Source organism: Vombatus ursinus, unplaced genomic scaffold (genome assembly GCF_900497805.2).
Source record: "Vombatus ursinus unplaced genomic scaffold, bare-nosed wombat genome assembly UNPS02014803.1, whole genome shotgun sequence".
In the NCBI taxonomy this organism is placed as follows: Eukaryota; Metazoa; Chordata; class Mammalia; order Diprotodontia; family Vombatidae; genus Vombatus; species Vombatus ursinus.
In genome coordinates this window covers 802,847-823,937 of record NW_020954581.1, presented here as the reverse complement: position 1 = coordinate 823,937, position 21,091 = coordinate 802,847, and the positions used below count along the sequence as shown (strand labels likewise).

Genomic DNA, 21,091 nt, shown 5'->3' with positions numbered 1-21,091 from the left:
AGCATCTGGAGACCAGTCTTGTCAGTGAGGTGGGCAGACTTCATCCCAGTTCTCTAATAAGCAAGCCTACTCATAGCCAAGCCTGAGACCTGAACCTCTGAACTCTATAAAAGTCCTCTGGATCTCAAACACTTTTCTAGTTCCCACTCGCCAAGTAAATTGAGTGAATTATTCCTTCCATTTCTTTGACTTTACTCTTCCTCACTTCATACAGCCAATAAATTGCCAAATCTTCCTTTTATTCCCTTTATGAAATCTCTTCTCTCCAGCCATATAGACACCATTAGTTCAAGCCCTCATCACCTCTCAACCTGGTCTATTACAATAACCTTCTAACGATAATTATTATTAGTCTTCCTTGCCTCAAGACTCTCCCCACTCCCACCCATTCTCCATTCAGCTACCAAAGTGATTGGCCTAAAGTGCTAATCTGACCATGTCATTCCCCTGCTCAGCAAACTCCATTGGCTTTCTCTTTCCTCCAGAATCAAATATGAGCTCTTCTGTTTGGCTTTTAAAACTCTTCACAATCTGGCCCTAATCTATAATTCCGACCTTATTGTACATTACTTCCCTTTCCACACTCCACAACTCACCCAAACAGCTTTCTTACTTTTCCTCACGCACACCATTCCACTGCTTTTGTATTCATTAATGGATGTACTGCCTCCTGGCCTCTACCTCATAGAAGTTCTTGTTTTCTTTATGATTCAGTTCAATGCTGGCTTCCACATGAGGTCTTCCCTGATTCCTCCCTCTTCCCCCGCCAACTGCTAGCACTCTCCCCCTCAGATCACCTTGTGTGTTTGTGTGTATACATACGCATATATAATATGTATATACTATAGATGTATTTTGTATATACTAATATGTGTATATATTCACATGTTACCTTCCTAGATAGAATATAAGCTTCTTGAAGGCAGGAATTATTTCGCTTTTGTCTTTGAACCCTCACTGCTTAGTACAAGGGTACACACCAAATATGTATTTAATAAATGTTTATTAGTTTTTTTTAAAAAGAATGGGGTTGGTTCTGATGTTTGCTAAGATCCTTTCTTGTTTGAGGTCCTACAATGGTTCTATAAAAACACTAGGAATGTCAGAAAAGAGCTTTACCTACTTTCGCTTTTTTGTTGGTTTGTTTGGATTTGTTTTGATTTCTCAAACTTGCTAGGTGTTTTAAAAGTTGGAAAACGAAATTGGATAGATTTCAAGTGTTCAGCGAAAGCGTGGGTGGGTCCTTGTTTTTATCCGCCCATCTTTCTGTAACAGCAGGATGAAAGGGAGTAGTGATTGCTGATGACTCATGAGATGTAAGAGTTCTGTTCAACTTCCTTTGGATTCAAATCAACTTGTGTCCCCTGAGAAAAGCTTTCACAAAGGACAGGAAAATGTAGTGTCCTAAGGCACTGGTTTAAGTGCAGATTTGCCAGCATTCCCACATTCCCAATGTGTTACATGCTTGGTTCCAGGAGCTTAATAACAGAAGTAATGAGGAGTTTAATTCCCAGTGGGAATATTACAAAATCTCTCTATAAAAGAGCCTCTTCTGAAACCCTCCCTGGGGCTGGCTGCCCCTTTTGGTTTATCCTGTTTTGGTCCTTGAAACATATTGTTTCTCTGGCTTGGTTCAGCTATGTTAGTTGACCCTTTAGTTCGCTCCCTTCTCTGGATCTTAGCTAACAAGATTTCCATCTACTCAAAGAAGAATAATGACTTAGATATAGGCAAACAAAAGCAAACTAACTCTGAGTGGATAGAAAGTATGGGAAGAAGAAAGATAAGCAGAGATGTGGATTCATTACAGGTAACATGATGTGCTTCTGTTCCCTGGTACCACTTGGAACATGGAGAGCTCCTCTGAAAGGTACCTGGTCCTAAAGCTGTGTCAATGTCAACATCAATTTAATTCAATTAATTTCAATTCCTCTCTATTTTATTCTATTCAGCAAGAATCTGTAAAGTGACTTCTATACCCCAGGTGCTATGGATAAAGAGAAAAATAAAACTGTCTCTGCCCTCAAAGGGCTTGCATTTCATTGCCGGAGATTAAACTATAATTTCCCTAAATACTCTGCTACTCATGCTACTGCCTCTTGGGTCACACATTTTGACCAGACTTGGGTTTGATGCCTTGTCCTATATGCTGATACCAACAATACTGTCTCCTTCATCTTCTGATGCTTCTTACCCAGCCCCCTCTCTCTCTTTTGCTTCACCAAACCCATCATCTTGAGTTTTAAGGATCAAATGAGATAACATATATACAATGATTTGCAAACCTTAAATTACTACATAAATACTAGCTATTATCATTTTTTATTATTATAGCACATTTCATTTATAGGGACAAAAGTAAATTAATTGATAATGCAGAGGGCAGGAGAAATCACAGTGCATAAAAATAATTAGACCAAACAAAACTGGCCAGCCCAACAACTTGCTAAGACTCAGAGTCTTGCTCTGAGCTAACACATTGCCCAGCTTCATGCATAAGTCACGGTCTCCCAGACACCCAGAACTTCCTCTTAGAATCACAGATCCTCCAATTGAAAAGGGACCTCAGTACCTACCTAACCAAAAACATCACGGCCATCTAGTTTTTGTCTGAAGACCTCCAGTGAAGGAGAAGCTATGATCTCCTGGGGCAGCCCATCCCTCTTTGGGATAGCTGTAATTGTTAGGAAGCTTTTTCTTCCCTCAAACCTAAATTTGTCTCTGGACAACTTTCAGTCATTGCTCCTCATTCTGCCCCCTGGGGACAATCAGAATAAGTCCATTCCTTTATCTTTGCAAAGGTTGTTCAAATATATGAAAAGAGTACTTATGATCCTGTTTCCCCCATCCAAAATCTATCTTCTCTAGGTTAAATATAACTTAGTTCCTTCAACCCATCCTCATATAGCCCAATCTCAAGACCCTCACCATTCTCCTTGACCTCCTCTGCCTTCTTCCTAGATTGTGAAGCCTAAACTGAATACCAAATGTACTCCAACCAGGGCAGAATAGAGCTGGACTATGACCTCCCTAGTTCTGCCAGAAGGCCTCCTTTTACATTCAGGTCCCCACCCATGAAGAAAAGTTCCTCTTATCAGGGACTTCCAGGCTTGCTCTGGACTCCACAGACTTTCTAGATCCCTGGGTTTTGCCTGTTAACATGAACAAAATATCTGCATTACACCTTCAGCCAATTCCATCTAGCCATGGATACCTAGATGCACTCTGGCACCTCCCTGCCCCCCTGCTTTAACTATGCACCACCCCAAAATGAATGTGCCTTATTGCCAATTTCACCTTCACCCATTTCACAGATGCCCCCTTTTTCCCATGTAGAAAGCTATTGAGTCCACTTGGATTTCATAATTGCCACTGCTCTTTTTGATTTCTATATACCTCTTATTGCTTGAATCCATTCCTTTGCCATAACTGCATTTGTCAATCCCCCTCCTCCCTCATTTACTGGATGCTTTATGGAGAGATAGATAAATAGATAAGTAGATACATAGATGACACATAGATAGAAAGATGGATGGATGGATAGATTGAAAGATAGGTGGATAAATAGAATAACAATAGAGTAACCGAAGAAATAAAGAAAGAAGAAAAAAGGAAGAGAGAAGGAAAGGACAGAAGAAAGAAGGAAAGAATGAAAGGAAAGAAATAAAGAACGAATGAAAGAAAGAAAAAGAGAACAATTATTAAATGCTTAGGATGTGCCAAGCACTATGTTAAGTGCCAGTGATAACAAATACAAGCAAGCAAGACAATTCACACCCTCAATAAGCTTATATTCTAATGGGGAAAGACAACACATAAAGGAAAGCTAGAAAACCAGGAGGAACATGGAGGTGAAGACAGAGGCAGGACCCCTGCTTTGTGGGCAAGGCAACTGATGAGGAAATGAGGTTCAGAGAGTGAATCTAGAGGGGACTAAAATGAGCATGACAGAGGCCCATCTAAAATGACAGTTCCTTTGAGGGAATCACTCATTAGAAGAATGGGACCTCAGAGCAAAGCTTTCTCCAGAGTGGAAAGGGCTTTTAGAGGAACTGAATTAGAAGTCCAAAGATGGAGTCCAGGGTATACTCATAGTAAGCAGGATTGGGGATTATGCCATTTTCCTCCTGAAGGCTCAACAATGACTTTAGAATGCATTAGGAATCAGGGTATCATTCCTCTCTCCATGCTTTGAAAGCCTTTACCAAGGTGCCCAGTATAAGCATTTCCAAATATTTTGTTTAGTACTTCAATTCCACCATCCACCCTTGGCATCCCTACACACACACACACACACACACACGCACACACACACTTCAGAAACATTTTCTCAAAGCCCCATCCATCTACTTGTCTAATTTTCATCCCTGAATTACCTTCCAGTTTGTACAATAATGCTGGATAACCCCTAAACGCAAACTTAAGCCTTCTAAACCAATGGAGAGCATGTAGGATTTGGAATCAAAGAATCCCAAACTGAATCCCAGCTTTGGCACTTACTTAGCTGTGGCGCCATGGGCAAGTCATTTCACTGAGCTTGTTTCCCCACCTGGTCAAATAGAGTGGGACTGGATGGCCTGGATAACCCCTACAGCATTAGCTCTATAATCTTATGATGATGAATGTATAATTGCATGAGCCCGTCTCCTCCACTTCCATCAGGGCATCATGAGGGTGTGGCTAGACAGCTGAACTTGAAGTCACAAAGATCTGAGTTCAAATCCTATTTTTAAAACTTACCAGATTTATGACTATAGACAAGTCACTTAACCTCCATGATCTTCTATTTCTTTTTCTGTAAAATGGAGATAATGCCTTGAGTATCTTCCTATATCACAGGGTTCTTATGAGACTCAAATGAAACAACAAATAGGATGTCCCCAAAATCTTAAAGTTTAATGGGGGCTGTCTCTAGTCATCCTGACCTATATATGGCCACTGGACCCAGATGGCTCTGGAGGTCAGTGAGGCTGGTGACTTTGCACAGCCCTCCCTCACTTAAATCCAATTCACTTGCAAGTTGTGACATCATCTTTCTGAAGTCATGATCCTCTTCGAGAACGAAGGACAAACAACCACAACAAAAACAAAGCTTCACACTGCACTAAGATTTTTGGGATACTCTATTTAAATTGCAGTATAAATACCAACTATTCTTAATAATTTTTCAAACTATCCTCAAATAAGCCTTTTTTTTTAAAGTTTATAATCAACGTCTCTTAGCTGTCATTCCTTAGGGAGCACAGTTCATGGAGGTCCCACTTATTCTATGTGATGCTTGTGAGAAATCACACGCAGATAAGACATTGATATTTCCATCCATGCCTTTTGGATACAACAACCCCAATAATGACAATGATAACACTATAAATAAATGGCAGTGGTAATATTTTTTTAAAAGGGGCAAAGAAAGCAAACACTGGAATGGGGAAAAGGGGGCCAGAGGAAAGCAAGATAGGAGAAAATGGTGATGGCTAAGAAGAGAATTTTTAATCACATGCACAAGTGCTGGACCTGTCTTTAATTAATAATTCTTTAGCAATTCATACATCTTCTCTTTTGATGTTCTTTGATCCCTAGAAAAAGTGTTCCCTTTCAGTCACATCAATGACTTCAAAAAGAATGTCACTGTGAGATCCTTTCCCACCAAAACGTATCATCTGAACCTTAGGTCTTCAGACAGTGAACTGAGTAGCCCATTCAATCACTGTTGTTGTTGCTGTTCAGACAGTTTCAATCATGTCTGACTCTTTGTGACCCCCTTTTTTGGGTTTTCTTGGCAAAGATAACTGGAATGGTTTGCCATTTCCTTCTCCAGCTCATTTTACAGATGAGGAAAAACACTAAGGCAAACAGGGTGACTTGCCCAGGGTCACATAGCTAGTAAGTGTCTGAGGCCAGATTTGAACTCAGGTCTTCCTGATTCCAGACCCAGAGCTCTATCCATTGAGTCAAACATGCTCTATGTGTTCTATTCAATCAGTAGCAAAGTTTAAATGACACCCCAGCAAGTACTTTGACCCTATGCTGGGGATCACAGCTATTGTAGAGTATTGACTACAATGGTAGATAGGATCATAGGTGGTCATAAGATCATAGATTTAAAGTCACAGAGCTAGTGAGAGATTGAGGCAGGATTAGAATTCAAGTTTGCTTGCTGGCAAGAAGAGGAGGAAAAGGAAAAGGAAGAAGGAACTGGCACATCTCTAGCATGTGCTCTGGTTAGATGGCAACTTTATTTATATTTCCTAACATCACCAAAAGACTCTAGGGTTCGTCTACATAAGACACACCACTGCTTTGTAACCTTTCAAGCACTTGGAAATCTGAGCTCTGATGAGTATTATTGTCCTCAGGGGCTACCATGCAGGTCACCTCGGGTGACCCAATTCCTTTCTGTTATGTGGGTGACCATGGAAGGTGAGCAGTTTAGTATGCCTCAACTTACAGAAACAGCAAAACTAGATTATGGTGAAAAGATCTCAAAAATTTTGTTTTTTCTCTGTACTGACACATTTCTTGTGCCTGCTGCAGGTTTCAGAGAAAGTTAAAAGAAACTCAGGCAGAGAGGGCAGGGAGAGGAGCCTTCTTTCTTTCTTCCTTCCATCTTTCTTTCTTCATTTTTTCTATCTTCCTTCTTTATTTCTTCTATCTACCTGTCTTTCAACCTATCTATCTATCCACCCATCCATCTTTCTATGTGTCATATACTATATACTATATAAAGCTTCTCTATATACCCTCTCTCTATATAATTCCTATACCCATCCATGTCCAATTTAACCTGTAAAAACCAGGGCTCCCCATTATTTGAAAACATGCCTAGATTCATGACTGGTTTAGAAAAATAAGTAGGTGACAGATCCATAATGAGGTGCCAGGAGGGTTTGGGTGAATAGCCCTAAACTTTTGAGGTAGAGCTCAGAGTAACCACCAGGCTTTCCCATTAAAGAGAAACAAGATGCTATAGTGGCTAGAATTTGGAGGACCTACCCATTGCTGAAATTTAGTAGTTTCTTAACACTGGAGGAGTCACTTAAAACTCCCTGTACCTCAGTTTCTTCATCTATAAAATGGAAGGGTTGGAAGTGATCACCTTAAAAGTCCATCTCTGGAACTATGATGTTTGACACTACCAGTCTGAACTCTGATCACATCTATGCCACACCAGAGAATCACTACATTTTAGAGGTGGAAGGGGCCTTATAGATTATCTTCCTCAATGCCTTCTCTTTCCTTCATTTTACAGACAATGAAACTGAGGTTCAGGGAGGTTAATCATAGTAGCTAGCATTTATGTAGCACTTCAAGGCTTGCAAAGTACTTTACAAATATCACATGTCATTTGATCCTCACAACATCGTTAAGAGTTAGGTCTTATTTTTACTTTACAGATAAGGAAACTGTGGCAGACAGAAGTTAAGTGACTTGTCCAGGGTCACCCAGTTAGAGCATATATGAGGTAGGATTTGAACTTAGGTCTTCCAGATTCCAGGTCCACTGCTCTACTTCTAACTGCCCTGGATCTGAGGTCAGAAGAATCTGGGTTCAAATTCCAGTTCTGCTATCTACTAATGAAGGCTGAATGGTACAGACACAATCATGGTCAATAAATATTTATTAAGCACTTGCTGTTTGCCAGACACTGTGCTGAGGGCTGGAGATACAAATAAGAAAGAGAAAGTCCCTGCCCTCAAGGAGTTTACAATCTATTGGGAGAAGACAATACACAAAAGGAAGCTGAAAGGGAGGTGCTCCAGAGGAGACCCAGCACAGGTAGTGGAGTGGGAACCAAGCAGAGCAGCTTGTGGAAAGGAAGAATTGGCTGGAGAATTCTTATATTAAAGGGAGGCTTTAGGAGGAGGTTTGGGGGAAGAGTATGGTCAAATAAAAATGGTTCCAGACTTCTAGTCCCTCCTATCTCTTGCATTAGCCAGCTGACCTCAAAGCCTGTTTCCTCATCTGTAGAGTCACTATCTCCCTCACAGGGTTGTTGACTGCACCAGTATAGGGTATTTCTGGTGTGGAAATTCCCTCTACCACTGCAGATCAACAATTTATAGTCAGAGGTTTTCCTGGGCACTAATATAATCGTTGATAATGATGATAATAATAATAGCTAGCACTTGTCTAGTCCTTTAAGGTTTGCAAAGCATTTTAGATATTTTATTTGATCCTCACAACAAGGTGGGTGCTATTTTAACCTCATTTTACAGATGACATGTTAAGTGATTCTCCCAGAGTCAGGCACTTAGTACACATCAGAGACTGGTTTTTCAAAGGCTGGCCCCTCTATTCCTCTCATGAAAACCTTCATGTACTAAATAAATGTGAGTTGTTATTTGGCCATGTGACTTTGGGCAGGTCACTATATCACACTCTGTGCCCCACTTTCTGGATAGATGGTCCCTAAGCTCCCCTCCAGCTCTACGATCCCATGAAAAGTTATTTGCCTACAGGACAGCTAGTGAATTGCTGTTACAACTACAACCCCAGGCTCCCTATTCCTCATCCAGTGGTATTTCCTATACACAAAGGACCTCAGAGACCATCTAATCCAACCCCTCATTTTTACAAATGAAGAAACTGAGTCCCACAGAGATTAAATGACTTGCAAGGTCACTTATGGTTTAAGTATCAGATTGGAATTTGAACTCAGATCCTCTCTCTCTAGAGGAAGTCCTCCTTCCACAATGTCACGCTGCTACCAAAGAAGGATGCCATGAAGCATTGTCAGATCTTTGAAAAGTCGCCCATCCTGCACCTGCAGATAGCAAATTTTCCAAGCTCTGAGTTTCTTCGCTTTGTTTTGTTTTAGCCACTGGTGTGTAGTATTTGCTATTTGTTTGCCTTGTAATGGACAAATGAACATAGGAGGTCAAGGTCAATTCTCAGCTCACTGATGTGAAGCCAGCCTGTTCTGATGGTAATCTGTCACTCTTACAGAACATCTGGCCCCATCACATTTCAGGGTGGGGTAGAAGAGGGGTCTCCAAGTCTGTTCCTATGAAACACTTTTACACTATTACAAAACAAAAAAATTCTGTAAGGTAGGGAACAATTAATGCCCGGTTTCCTATGGACTGCTGCCAAGGAAAGGAAATAAACAAGTAGTTATACTTCCCATTGGATACAGATGTGTTGAGAATACAACCTGGGAAGTTAGTTTCTAAGGCAATGCTAGCTATTTACAGCATTATTGTGGGTGGGGGAAGAATGGGGAAAGAACAGGGAGGGGGAAGGGGCCAGAAAAAAAATGTTATGGAAATGGATAGAGTATGAGATTCAAGGAGTCTGTGAACAAGTTTTAAATGTTGGACAATCTGTCTCGAAAGAGTTGGGTGGCAGTATTGACCTGTTAGACAATTTTTCTTTTGGGCCAAACCCGTGGTTTCAGTGGCATAGGGAACTCGAAGTGAGAAAATTCCCTCTAACAATTGAGACTGGCATCTGCTCTCAAACTTTTCTTTGGAGAATTATCTCCAAAGAGTTATTTAGTGACTTTCTCAGAATCACACAAGTGTGAATCAGAGGAAGAATCAGAACCCAGGTGTTCCTGATGCAACAGCTGACTCTCCCTCTATCTCACAGGGCTGCCTCTAAACCAGGGGTTCTTAACCTGGAATTCAGAGACCTCTGATTTCATGAGGTCCGTGAATTGGGATTTTTAAAAATTATATCATTATTTCCACTAAACCTCAATTGAAGTTTAATGATTCCTTCAATTATTTAAAAACATTATTCTGAGAAGGGGTCCACACCAGCCCAGAAAAGGGTTCATAATTACTCTAAACCAAAAAATTTTAAAATTTAAAATTTAATTTAAATTTTATGTAAAAAATAAATTAAATTAAAAAATTGAAATTTAAATTGAAAAATTAAATTAAAAATAAATTTAAATTTAATTTAAATTTTAAATTTAAAAAAATTTTAAAACCCTATCAGGAGCCAAAGTCTACTCAAAATTGACAAATAGGAGAGCTGAAAAGTCCCAGGTGTTCTTAATGGATATGGATTTCTATCAGCTGGATATCACATGTGTTGTGGTTATATATAGCCAAAAGAAGTCTTTAAGAACTGGCAGAGTCAGGAGACCTGTAACTTTTGTCTTGGTTCCACACTTGGTTTCAGCCTCTGCCTGGCATTATTAGCTTTATTACTGGACTTAGTAAGCATGTGCTTGAGAAGTAGCAGAAAATCCAGAAAGGATCCTCCACCCCACCACCACCAATATAACCTAGCCTACCCTAGTGTCTGAAATTCTTCTAAAGACTACTTTCTTTCACTTAAGAGCATTGATTCTCTAGGAATTTCTTGTTAAAATACAAAATATCATCGGCCATTAATGTCAGGACTTGAGTAGTTTGCCAGACCTTTGTGACCTTAAACTGAGAATAGTTGAGTCACGGTATGGGTGAGCTGTGATAGGGGACGTGAAAGGCTAAGTTCTAATGAGACGGGTTATTGCAGGGGGAGAGATGGAGGGAGGAAGACCAGAAATTTCTGGGGGGAAGGTGAGACTGATAAACAAGAGAGGTTGTGGGTGGATGGCAAAGCCAAACTACCTTATTTGTACCAACTTCCTAACGCATTGGGCAAAATGACAATCCAGTGTCAAAACCTTCCCCCCTTTCCAAAAGTCCCCGAAATCGAATCTTGAATGGGGCATGTGTCGTCAGTCAAGGACGTTTCAATAAACACCAGGCCCTGTGCAAAGCACAGGGCATATAAAGAAAAGCAAAAAAACAAAAACAAACAACCCCCCCCCCCCACAGTCCCTGTGCTCAAGGACCTTATATTCTGATGGGTTTAACAGCATGTAATTAACTAGGTAGAGAGTACATAGTGTTGTGCAAAGTATTGTGTAAAAGTTAATCAGAAAGGGGAAGGCATTCGCCTGAGAAGAAAATGATGCAGAAAATTATTCAAACTTCTCCGAGTACTCCAGGACCTGGCCACCTAGAACAGAACAACAATCGATTGTTTTGGTGAAGCTGTGTTACCAGAGGGGAAGTGGGGGAAATGTACCAAACACCAGTCCCAGCCTCATACTTGAGACGAACCAGAGCAGAGAGGCCTTAAAGCTGGAGGCAGCCCGTAAGCAGGCGGCAGCCCGTAAGCAGGCGAGGACGTGTGCATTACTATGAGGAGAGGGAGGGAAGGGAAGGAAACGGCCCCACCAGCAGGCAGGGGATTCCCTCCCCACCCCCCTGCCCGGCGCATTTTTGACATACGCAGGAGAGATCCCCAAAGGGGTGGGAAGGGAGGGAAGGGTTGCAACCCTCCGCAGGATATCCCTTGTGTGAATTTTTTTTTTTAAATGATGAAATGACTCTTGGAATGGAAATAAAAAACTGCGTGCTTGGCAGATTCCGACCTGGAGGCACTCCCGGGCCGGGGGATGGGTCCCCTGAGGCACCGGGTGGGAGGGGGGGGCGGAGAGGAAGGAGGAAGGCCCCGGGTTCTCCAAGGCGACCCACATTTTCAGGAATGCAGCAGGGTCAAAGGCCCGCGATTTCTAGCGGCATCTCAAAGGGCCTGGCTGGAACCGCCGCCTAGCCGCGTCGGAGGATGACGGAGCCTCTCAAGACTTTCACCAAATATGGGCCGGGGCTGGAAATGTCCTGGACCTAGCGCCGCCGGAAATCTCGGATTCTGGCAACGACAGTGTCTCCTCCTTGCAAAATTCTAAATGAAAAAGGGGGCCGGGCCGGCTGCCTGCTGCCGCCAGCTCCTCTACCCCACCCACCCCCGACGGGCGGTCGGGCAACGTGCCTCCTTCCAGCAGGGGGGCATCTGCCAACCCCGAAACCCCTCCCTCTCCGCGCCCCAGCTGCACTGACAGCGTCTGGAGAGAGAGGCGCGGGCAGGGAGCGGACGGTCAGCCTGTCTGCCTGCGCTCCCCTAGACGGCTGCAGCGGGCTCTAATCCAAGACCAAAGAGTGTGCAGCCCCACAGAAGTTAGTTTCACGAAAGCACAACAGAAGACCACAGCATACAATAGAATGGAATGTGGAATTGAAGGAATATATCATTAGAACTCGAAGTGACTTAAACGTCCAGAGATGCTTGAGGATTTTTTGGGGGGGAGGGGGGAGGACATGGGAAGGTTTACAACTGCTCAAGAGCGCTAGGTTGCTTTATCAAAGGCTCTAGTTTGAAACCCACTTACTGTGACCTTGGAGAACGTCACTTAGCCTCTCAAAGATCTGTTTCCTCATATGTAAAATGAGAGCGTTGTACTACATAATCTTCTAAGGTCGCTTCCCACTCTAAAGCTGTGCTCCTATATAAAAAATGATGTACTCTCTCTTGGTATTTTTCTGTTACTCAATTCCCAATATTGTTTTCACCTGGAATTCATTCTAGGGTTCTTCCTCAATGGTCTTTTTGAGTAGGAAGGGATGGGGATGAGTCACAACTGTTGTTCAATTCTTGGGTGGGGGGAGAGGGTTGAACCGCTCCCAGATAAAAAAGTTGACCATAAGTGTGAATTTGTGCATATTTGTAAATAAGCATGTACTATAGGCATGCGGCCGAAATAGATGCATACCTGGGTATATATGTGATGCTGTGTGTGTGCGTGTGTGTGGCGGGGGGGGGGGGAGGGTAGGGGGGAAGAGTAGGGTGGGGGAAGGGGAGGTTATGACTGGGAAAACAAAATTCAGAGTTATTATTACTCTTAAGTTGCTACCAGCCACACAAGCGGCCCCTTCTTTTCATCCTTTGTACTCCCCTGGCATCAGTAATGCAAGGATTGTCCCCACAGCTCGCCCCCAAGTCAGGAAGGAGCTGCAGAAGACAAGCCCCTTCTCTGTGGCTCACAGTCCAAGGAAACAAGGCTGCCAGTTATTCCTGAAAATGGCACCATATGAAAAGAAAAGAAAAAAGAAAGAAAGAAAGAAATCCAGCAGAATTAGCACCCGAAGCAACACTTACCCATAAACATTTGCACATTTCCCCCTAAGTCCGTCAACATGAAATGATCTTCTCTAGTTCTCTCAGAGGTGGAAATGAGAAGGCGACGAGACGTCTGGGGTTTCTGGACCATCCTTCAGACAGGAACGTGTGGAGCTGCTGCTTTTCCTCTACTAAAAGCCTATCCTTCGTTCGCAGTTGTACACAGGACATACTGTATGGTAATACTATGCACACAGGTTAATGGCAGCCACCCCACTAGCTCCCCCCATCCCCTCATTTTCTCTCGTTGCTTCTCTCTTCCCCCTATCCCCCTCTTACCCCTTCTCTACCCCACCCTTCTTGCTTTTTCATGGGCGGCTGGCGGGAGGGGGTTTCTAAGTTTCTCCTCTCGGGCAGACTCTAGTGTTCCACCATCCTGTGGAGAACTAAAGCAACAAGCCCACACACCCTGTGTCAGAAACTTTAATCTGATTTTTCAAAGAATCCCTGGTATGATATTTTTTTTTTTTTTAGTTCTGTGGTGGAGCAGATCAGCCTTCTTTCCCCTCCTCCCCCCCCCATCACCAATAAACGAATAGGTTATATACAACCAATTGGAGTCTCCACTCTCATTTTCTTTTAAAGCATGATTGCGTGAAAAACAAGGAATTCCGAAGAATTTCCTGCCCTGGGAACAGAAGTGAAGTCTATATTTAACAACATTTAAAGCTGTCGAGAATGCTTTGTGGTTGGATAACAGAGGCAGAAAAATGTTAAAAATGCAGGCTACTGCTATACCAAATATGGAAATATTGTTACGTCTGGTGTCTGATTCACCATCTGGAAATACTTACAGCCATGAAGTCAAATAGAAAAGACGCCACAACAGAAGCCAGAAACTCTTCTCCCCAGTCTCCATTCTCTCTCCCCTTCCTCCTAGCCCCCCACTTCTCCTGAGTTCCTTCATTAACTAAAAATTGTTAAAGGAATAGAATTTGAGAAAGCAACATCCTAGCAGAAAAGATGGGTTTGGTTGTGGATGGGAGCAGGGCCTAGACCTTCCTTCATGTATTTGCTTACACTTTAACGATTTGATTTTGTTGAATAGAATCATTTGTCTTTAATAGCCTTAAATCAGGACCTTCTATCATAGCAAATACAGCATAAGGTATGGAGAATGAACACTTCCTGATGTGGGAAATTCGACTCTCCATTTTCAAGGGAAAAGTGCAGTTTGTTCTAATAGCTTATCCTTGTCTGCTATAATAAAGGTCATGGGAAGTTCAATATTTCCTAGAAGTGTTGGCTTTGAATACCTAGGGGCTACCTAGATGAATTGGCTAGTTTATTTATTTATTTTCATGCAGAATAGGCCTAAAAATGAAAAGAACCATAGTTTCTCCAACAGCATGCATTAAAGGACTTAGATTTGATTATTTGTGCATTGTCCACCAAAATGATGAGACCTGAGGTTGATTTTTACAGTTTTAACTTACCCATAAAATTCACTGAGGGTGTTAGTGATATTCAGTGAGTAGACGGCAGTCACAGAGTCTTTATTAAGAAAGTGGCAGGTAGAATATAACACTTATAAACCATGTGGGACTATTTTTGTCCTGGAAAAATGACACAGCTAGCTAGTACCTTTTAAAATAACATTTTTTTATTTCTCCATACCGCATTTAAAAATAAGCCTAGACAGTTCAGTGCAATTGCCCTGAGAAGGGAAGTTTCCAGCCCAAGGGATCCCAAGGTAAGGCTTTCACAATATTGTCAATTTCAGCTTTAGAGGCAGATTCCTAGGTGGGGATTGTCCCTTGCCGTCCCCCCCCCCCCCCGTCCCGTTTCCCCCACCCACCCACCCCACCTCCCCAGACATTCAGCAAAATGCAGTTGTGAGTGTAGTCCAAACTGGAATTTTTACAGAACCTGTGATGTTTGAAATCAACATAATTTAGAAGTCATCATTTCAGTTCCTAGTTAGCTGCTCATCATCTACAATATGGGCTGAACGGAAGGGCTGACACCTTCTACTGCATCTTTGAAATATAGGAAGTAAAAAGCATTCCCCCTGAGAACCTATTGCTTTTCATCTAGGAACTGCAAATCCAAGCACTGAGTTGGGACAAAAGTAGGGACCTCCAAATACAAACAAGCTTGGGATGAGGGTCGTAGAGGAGAAGAGAGGAGAGAAGAGCTTTGCTTGCGAAGTTGCTCTACAATGGGAAATGGCTTATTGTTTTACTTTCATTCATAAATGCCAGTGTTAATCTGTAATAGACGTTTTTGACTCATATGCAGTAGGCTAAAGATTTGGGACATGTTCAGTAATGAATACATGCATGGATCAGAAAGACTTCCTCTCCTTCCTAGTCTTCCCCCCTCCTTCTTCCTCTCCCCCTCGCACCGCCCCTCCGCTCCCCCCCAGCAACCCACCCCCACCCACCCCCCGCCACGACTGAAAAGATACTTTCCTCTATCTCTCAGTGTAAATAAAACAGTTCGCTGCCTTCCAGGGATGAAAGTTTTAGGAGCCTGCCTATTAAAATAAAAATCAGCAAACAAATGTACTTTTGTTTCTCCCTCTCGGGTCCTCCCACCCTCCAACCCCCAGCGAGTTCTTTATCTGTTTCTCTGATCCCCATTGCTCTGGCCATCACTTTCCCCACTCGCATCACACACCTCCCCTTTCCCTCCAGCCTCCAGCAAGGAAAATCCTCCCAGATCTAAGTGGTTAGTTAAAGTGGAAAAAATGGACTGTTTTCTTGATGGGTCTGGGACAAAAAAGGTGCAAGGAAGCCAGGGGAGGCGCTTGGATGGAGCCCGCGCCAAAGAAACATTCCTGAGATGTTTGAGAATTCTGGAACGCTCAGACAGCGCCTACGTCACTCAGCTGCATACACGCGGCGGCTCTGGGCTCAGGGTATAAAAGGCGCAGTCCTCCGCTCCTCCGCACACTGCAAGAGAATCTCCCCCGAACGCGTGCTGGGTGACCTCGGCAGCTGCAAATAGACCGCAGCGGCCACTCTCGCTGCGCCTCCGATCTCCGAGGAAGAAGTCGCGCCCACTGCCAGATCGTTGAGCCCTCTCTCTAGAGGCAGATCCAGACCCCAGCACCAGCCTTCAAGTCCGGGCTCAAGAGTTCTCAGACTCTGCCCGAAGTTAGCCTTGCGTGTTTCTCTTTTTCTTTTCTTTTCTTTTCTTTTTCTTCTTCTTCTTTTTTTTTTTTGTTGCTGCAATAGCACGAGGGCTATTCCTGCGCCTAACAATGAGCACCCAGGCAGCCAGAATTCTCGCCTTTGTCGTCACCTTGTTCCATTTAGCCAGACTGGTAAGTTTTGCAGTCCTCTTAACTGCTTGCTTCCCTCCTCCTCTTCCCTGGTTCCCTTACGCTGTCCCCAGTCCCAAACCGCAGCCCTGGGTGGGGAGAGGGGCGAGAGGCAGAGCCTTCCATTATCGAACCTCCCCTGTTCCTGGCAAACCCTGAGACCTTCCCGGGGACGTTCTATCGCCGAATGAACTTGGCCACCTTAGAAGCCACTCGGGGCTGGCCAGAGCAGTGCGTTAGATCAAAGCCTTGAGATCTCCCTTGCCCGGGGGGTAATTTGCATTCTGCAGCCTTTCACTGTGTTTCTTTTCCGTTTCAGGCGCTCTCCACCTGCCCAGCCTCCTGCCAGTGTCCCCTCGAGGTACCCAAATGTGCCCCAGGAGTGGGGCTGGTTCTGGACGGCTGTGGATGCTGCAAGGTCTGTGCTAAACAGCTTAACGAAGACTGCAGTAAACTTCAGCCTTGCGACCACACCAAGGGTCTGGAATGCAACTTCGGCGCCAGTTCCACGGCTCTGAAGGGAATCTGCAGAGGTGAGATGCTTGCGGTTTGGGCCTCCTAAAACAACAACAACAATAACAATAATAATAGCCCCCTGGAGTCCAGAAGTTTGGTCATACTGAGGCCATGTATGGCTATGCTTTGTTGTTGGTAGCTTGGCAGAAAGGCAGATGATTTCAGCAGTCTGGAATGCAATTCAGTATGTCTGGGCCCCGCTTAAAGCCCATACGGAAAAGTGATTCCTGACTAACTTATTGTTCTACCCTTGGGTCTCCGAGGAATTGTAGGGGAACTTTACCCTAAATTGAATTTAACAGCAGAAAATACATAGGCGCTCCAAGCAGTGATTGGGAATGTTAACCCTATCTCTTCTCCCTCCCCTTCTCTTTTTGGTCATCTCTGCAGCCCAGTCCGAGGGAAGACCTTGTGAATATAACTCCAGAATATACCAGAACGGTGAAAGTTTTCAACCCAACTGTAAACACCAGTGCACATGTATCGACGGGGCGGTGGGGTGCATTCCTCTGTGCCCACAAGAACTGGCTCTTCCCAATTTGGGCTGCACCAACCCCCGGCTGGTCAAAGTGGCCGGACAGTGCTGTGAAGAATGGGTGTGTGACGATGACGTCGCCAAAGATGCCCTGGATGAGATGGACGGTTTCATGGGCAAGGGGCTTGGAATAGGAGCCTCTGAAATCGAACTCACCAGAAACAACGAGTTAATTGCCATCGGAAAAGGAGGCACACCTCTAAAACAACTTCCTGGTAAGAAGCCGCGGAGACTTGTGAAAGGAGTAGTTGAATGAATCGTACAAGTTTTAAACTGTGAGATGCTTAAAAGCTGTTTCTTTCTATGTGCATAGTGGAGCATTGAAAACTTATAATAACCCTCTTCTCTCCTTCCCTTCTCCCCCTCCTCCTCACCCCCATTATAGTTTTTGGATCCGAGCCACGCATCATATATAACCTATTCCATAGCCAGAAATGCATTGTTCAAACAACTTCATGGTCCCACTGCTCGAAGACTTGTGGAACGGGTGTCTCGACCAGAGTAACCAATGACAACCCCCAATGCCGCTTGGTTAAAGAAACCAGAATCTGTGAAGTGCGCCCCTGTGGCCAGACAGCATATGGCACACTCAAGGTCAGTTTCTAACTTAAGAGTACTTGGAAGCCCAGCTTCATGGAAATTGTTACCAGGCACACGTGCCATGGTTTTTCTTCCCAGAGAAATAATTCCTGGCTTTATTTTTTCCCCCACCTCTTCTTGCAGAAGGGAAAGAAATGCAACAAAACGAGGAAAGCCGCCGAGCCTACCAAGTTTACCTTCGCAGGATGCACCAGCCTTAAAAAGTACCGGCCCAAGTACTGCGGTAGCTGCGTAGATGGGAGGTGCTGCACGCCCCAGCAGACCAGGACCGTCAAGGTCCGATTCCGCTGCGAAGACGGGGAGTTGGTCACCAAGAACGTCATGATGATCCAGTCTTGCAAATGCGTCCACAACTGCCCACATGCCAGCGAGGGCACTTTCCCATTTTACAGGCTGTTCAATGACATTCACAAATTTAGGGACTAAACGGCCCTTTGGGCCGGAGGGGGAAACTGAGGGGAGGCAGTGTCAGAATCGGAAATACCAAGACGCGTGGGGGTGGGTGGGATGGGGGAGGGGGAAGGAACCCTATTGTAGAAGTGACGCCTTGCTCATTCTTGAGTCACCTTAAAGGTATTTTTGAAACTTCCACGTGCACTGTGCAGATGGACACTAAGGCAAACGAGATTTGAGAATACTTAATGCTTCATAGTATTGGAGCACCTTTTTATTGCTTCGTTTTGGAGCCTGTTATGTCGACAACATTCTGCTTTCTGTTTGTAAATTATTTGGTAAACATATCTCTCTCTCTCTCTATGCCTTTTTAAAAAGAGATGATGTGATTAGTGAGACACCTGAAGACTTTTTGACCCTTTTTCCAGAAGCAAATTGGAGAAATTTCCACCCTTCCCTGATGTGGCACTCTGTGAGTGTAAGCCTGAGTGGCAGCTATGATGTACCAACTGCATCTGAACTGCAAACAGAAACCAGCTGTTTTAAGACTGAATGTTTTTATTTATCAAAAAAAAAAATGTAGCTTTTCTTGGGAAAAATGTAATACTGGAATAAGTTGTAAATGATTTTAATTTTATATTCAGTGAAAAAAATTATTTATGGAATTAATCATTTAATAAAGAAATATTTACCTAACTTTTGAGTATGACTCATAGATTTAGAGCTGGAAGGGACCTTAGAGGTCATCTAGGCAAAGATTACTTTGCAAATGAGGAAACTGAGGCCAAGGAAGGTGAAGTGATTTGTCAATATCACATAGGCAGTAAGTGACAGAGCTGAGATTCCAACCCAGGGCCTGTGAATGGAGGTTGAGTGCTTTTGCCAAGGTACCCTCTGTGCTTTCCCAGACAGTCTGGCAATTTGAGAAAAAAAACTTACAAACTGGAAATTATTGCTTCTATGTCTTCAGTGGAGAAAACCTTGGAATTAAGATTAGACAATCATGCAATAAGGACATAATGAGGAAACAATGTATATGATAATAACTAGTGACTCTTCCTCATAGGAGATTAGGGCTTTCCGAAATAGACTATTTTACTCCCCCATACAAGTACAGTCTATGAAGTGGGTACAATAGAGTCACTAGGCACTAAATCTTAGGCATTTAAAAAGCCTTTCAATTTATTGTGTGTGAGAGCATGAGTCAGGAGAGGGAAGACATCCATTGATGGAAATATTAGCTAATCTACCTACCTCTTAACAGAGGGGAAATGAACCCAAGGTGCAGAATAAGTCATAAATTTTTAGATATGGCCAATTCAGGAATGTTTTGAATATGCGTATTTGTTATAAAGGTTTCCTTTTTCTTTCTTTTTTTATAATGGGCAGAGGGAGAAGAAAGAAATGCTTGTTGATTGAAAAGAAATAATTTTTTTTTTTTTAAAGAATGCATAGAGAGGAAAGAGTAGTATCCAGGAAGAGATGATCAGTAATGTCAAATGCTTCAGAGAGGTGAAGGAGGATCAGGGTTGAGAAAAAGGACATTAGATTTGACAATTAAGAGATCATTGGTAATTTTGGAAAAAGCAGTATCTATGATGTGAGGGGGAGGTGGTGGGGAGAAGCATCAATAAAACCCTTAGAAACAGAACAAGAAAAAGCACTTAATTCATAATGCAGGCTGTTCACACTGGGAATGTAATAGCATTGGTCCTTTATCAGGTCATGAAGGACTGCTTGCTGCTTATAGCCTCCACCTTTTAAATAATATCCTTTCTAAAATGTAGATTAAAATGCTTCATTAAAAGGATACTTGGCTGAATAATGGATTGAGCCTGGTTTAACCATCCCTCTCCACAGTGATTTGCTGCAAATTAAAGCATTTGGGTTTAAAGGGCAGAAAAAAGGGGGGGAGTGGGGGTGGGGAAATGAATTCTGCCATCTGGAGAAGGCAAGGCAAGTGTGCTGTCCCTAAATGAGCTTGAAGCAATGACTTGTGTTAATCCTAATAAGCCAGTGATTAAGTAAACATGCTATTAAATGGAAAGGAATGCCAGGAATTTCAAGTACTTTTCCAATAGAGAGGAGAGACCTGGTTGCCTCCCCCTCCCCCTTCTCTTTCTTTATAATTACACTTTATATTGGGGAGACGTGAATGGAGTTTGGCTATCCAGAGGGTCAAAGGCTAGATGACTGGCATTCTTGAAGAAAAAGACCTGTTTAATGGGGCCAGGAGGAGTTGAGAAGGCTGTATCAATGTTTGGGAAAATGCTGGTCGCCTGTTGTTGAGAAATCGGCATCTATAGAAAGAGTGGACAATAAACCTTTCATAGAAAGGCTTTCCTTTCATCGTTCCTCCCTCCTTGGCTTCAGTTCAAATCCATCGGGAAATATTTCGGTCTGCTCTCCATTAAGAGTACTTCAAATTTCAGGCTGTAAGTGAAGGCAGGTTTGGGGGTTTTCTGAGGAGAGGAGGTAGCTGATGGGGCCCATTGGGGTGATTTCTCAAAAGTTAACTTTCAATGTTGTTGTCTAAGCAAGTAGCCAATACTATATAAACTTTGAATTTGCAGCTTTATTAAAATCTAAGGGATTTAAGTATAAACACAGTTTTAAAATAATGTGGTCAAGTGTCTGGTCCCCCAAATTACAACCTATGTCATTTTAGCAATAGGGATTTTGCCTGAGGTTGCCCAGACTTTAGGTGTTTGGGAATTCAAGTACCACCTAGCCCCCACTGGTCTTGAATGCAGTCAAATTTGTCTGTGCTATAGGAAAGGTAATACAATAAAGGTGTGAGGTTTATGTGAATACTCATG

General features: G+C 43.1%; 1 protein-coding gene and 1 long non-coding RNA gene across 9 annotated transcripts in view; one reads left to right on the top strand and one right to left on the bottom strand.

Moving 5' to 3' along the window:
* Nucleotides 1-13,275, bottom strand: part of LOC114051526 — a 106,390-nt gene extending 93,115 nt beyond the window's left edge. For 4 of the 8 annotated variants that reach the window (XR_003570168.1, XR_003570164.1, XR_003570170.1 and 1 more), the window contains exon 1: nucleotides 12,940-13,274. This is a non-coding gene — a long non-coding RNA (uncharacterized LOC114051526). Of the gene's footprint in view, nucleotides 1-12,939 lie in introns of all 8 variants that reach the window. The other 4 variants (XR_003570163.1, XR_003570165.1, XR_003570166.1 and 1 more) reach the window with 3 other exon arrangements.
* A 2,590-nt stretch (nucleotides 13,276-15,865) lies between these two features.
* On the top strand, nucleotides 15,866-18,850 carry CCN1 (cellular communication network factor 1). The gene is made up of 5 exons (XM_027873977.1): nucleotides 15,866-16,231; nucleotides 16,548-16,761; nucleotides 17,135-17,494; nucleotides 17,665-17,873; nucleotides 18,003-18,850. Exons 1-5 carry the CDS (start codon nucleotides 16,169-16,171, stop codon nucleotides 18,303-18,305), a joined length of 1,149 nt encoding a protein of 382 aa, XP_027729778.1. The 5' UTR covers nucleotides 15,866-16,168; the 3' UTR covers nucleotides 18,306-18,850.
* The last annotated feature ends 2,241 nt before the right edge of the window (nucleotides 18,851-21,091 follow it).

Coding starts and splice junctions, on each gene's coding strand:
- CCN1 (XM_027873977.1), top strand. CDS start 16,169: ATGAGCACCCAGGCAGCCAGAATTCTCGCCTTTGTCGTCACCTTGTTC. Junction 16,232..16,547: donor TGTTCCATTTAGCCAGACTG/GTAAGTTTTGCA, acceptor TTTCCGTTTCAG/GCGCTCTCCACCTGCCCAGC. Junction 17,874..18,002: donor CAGCATATGGCACACTCAAG/GTCAGTTTCTAA, acceptor CTCTTCTTGCAG/AAGGGAAAGAAATGCAACAA.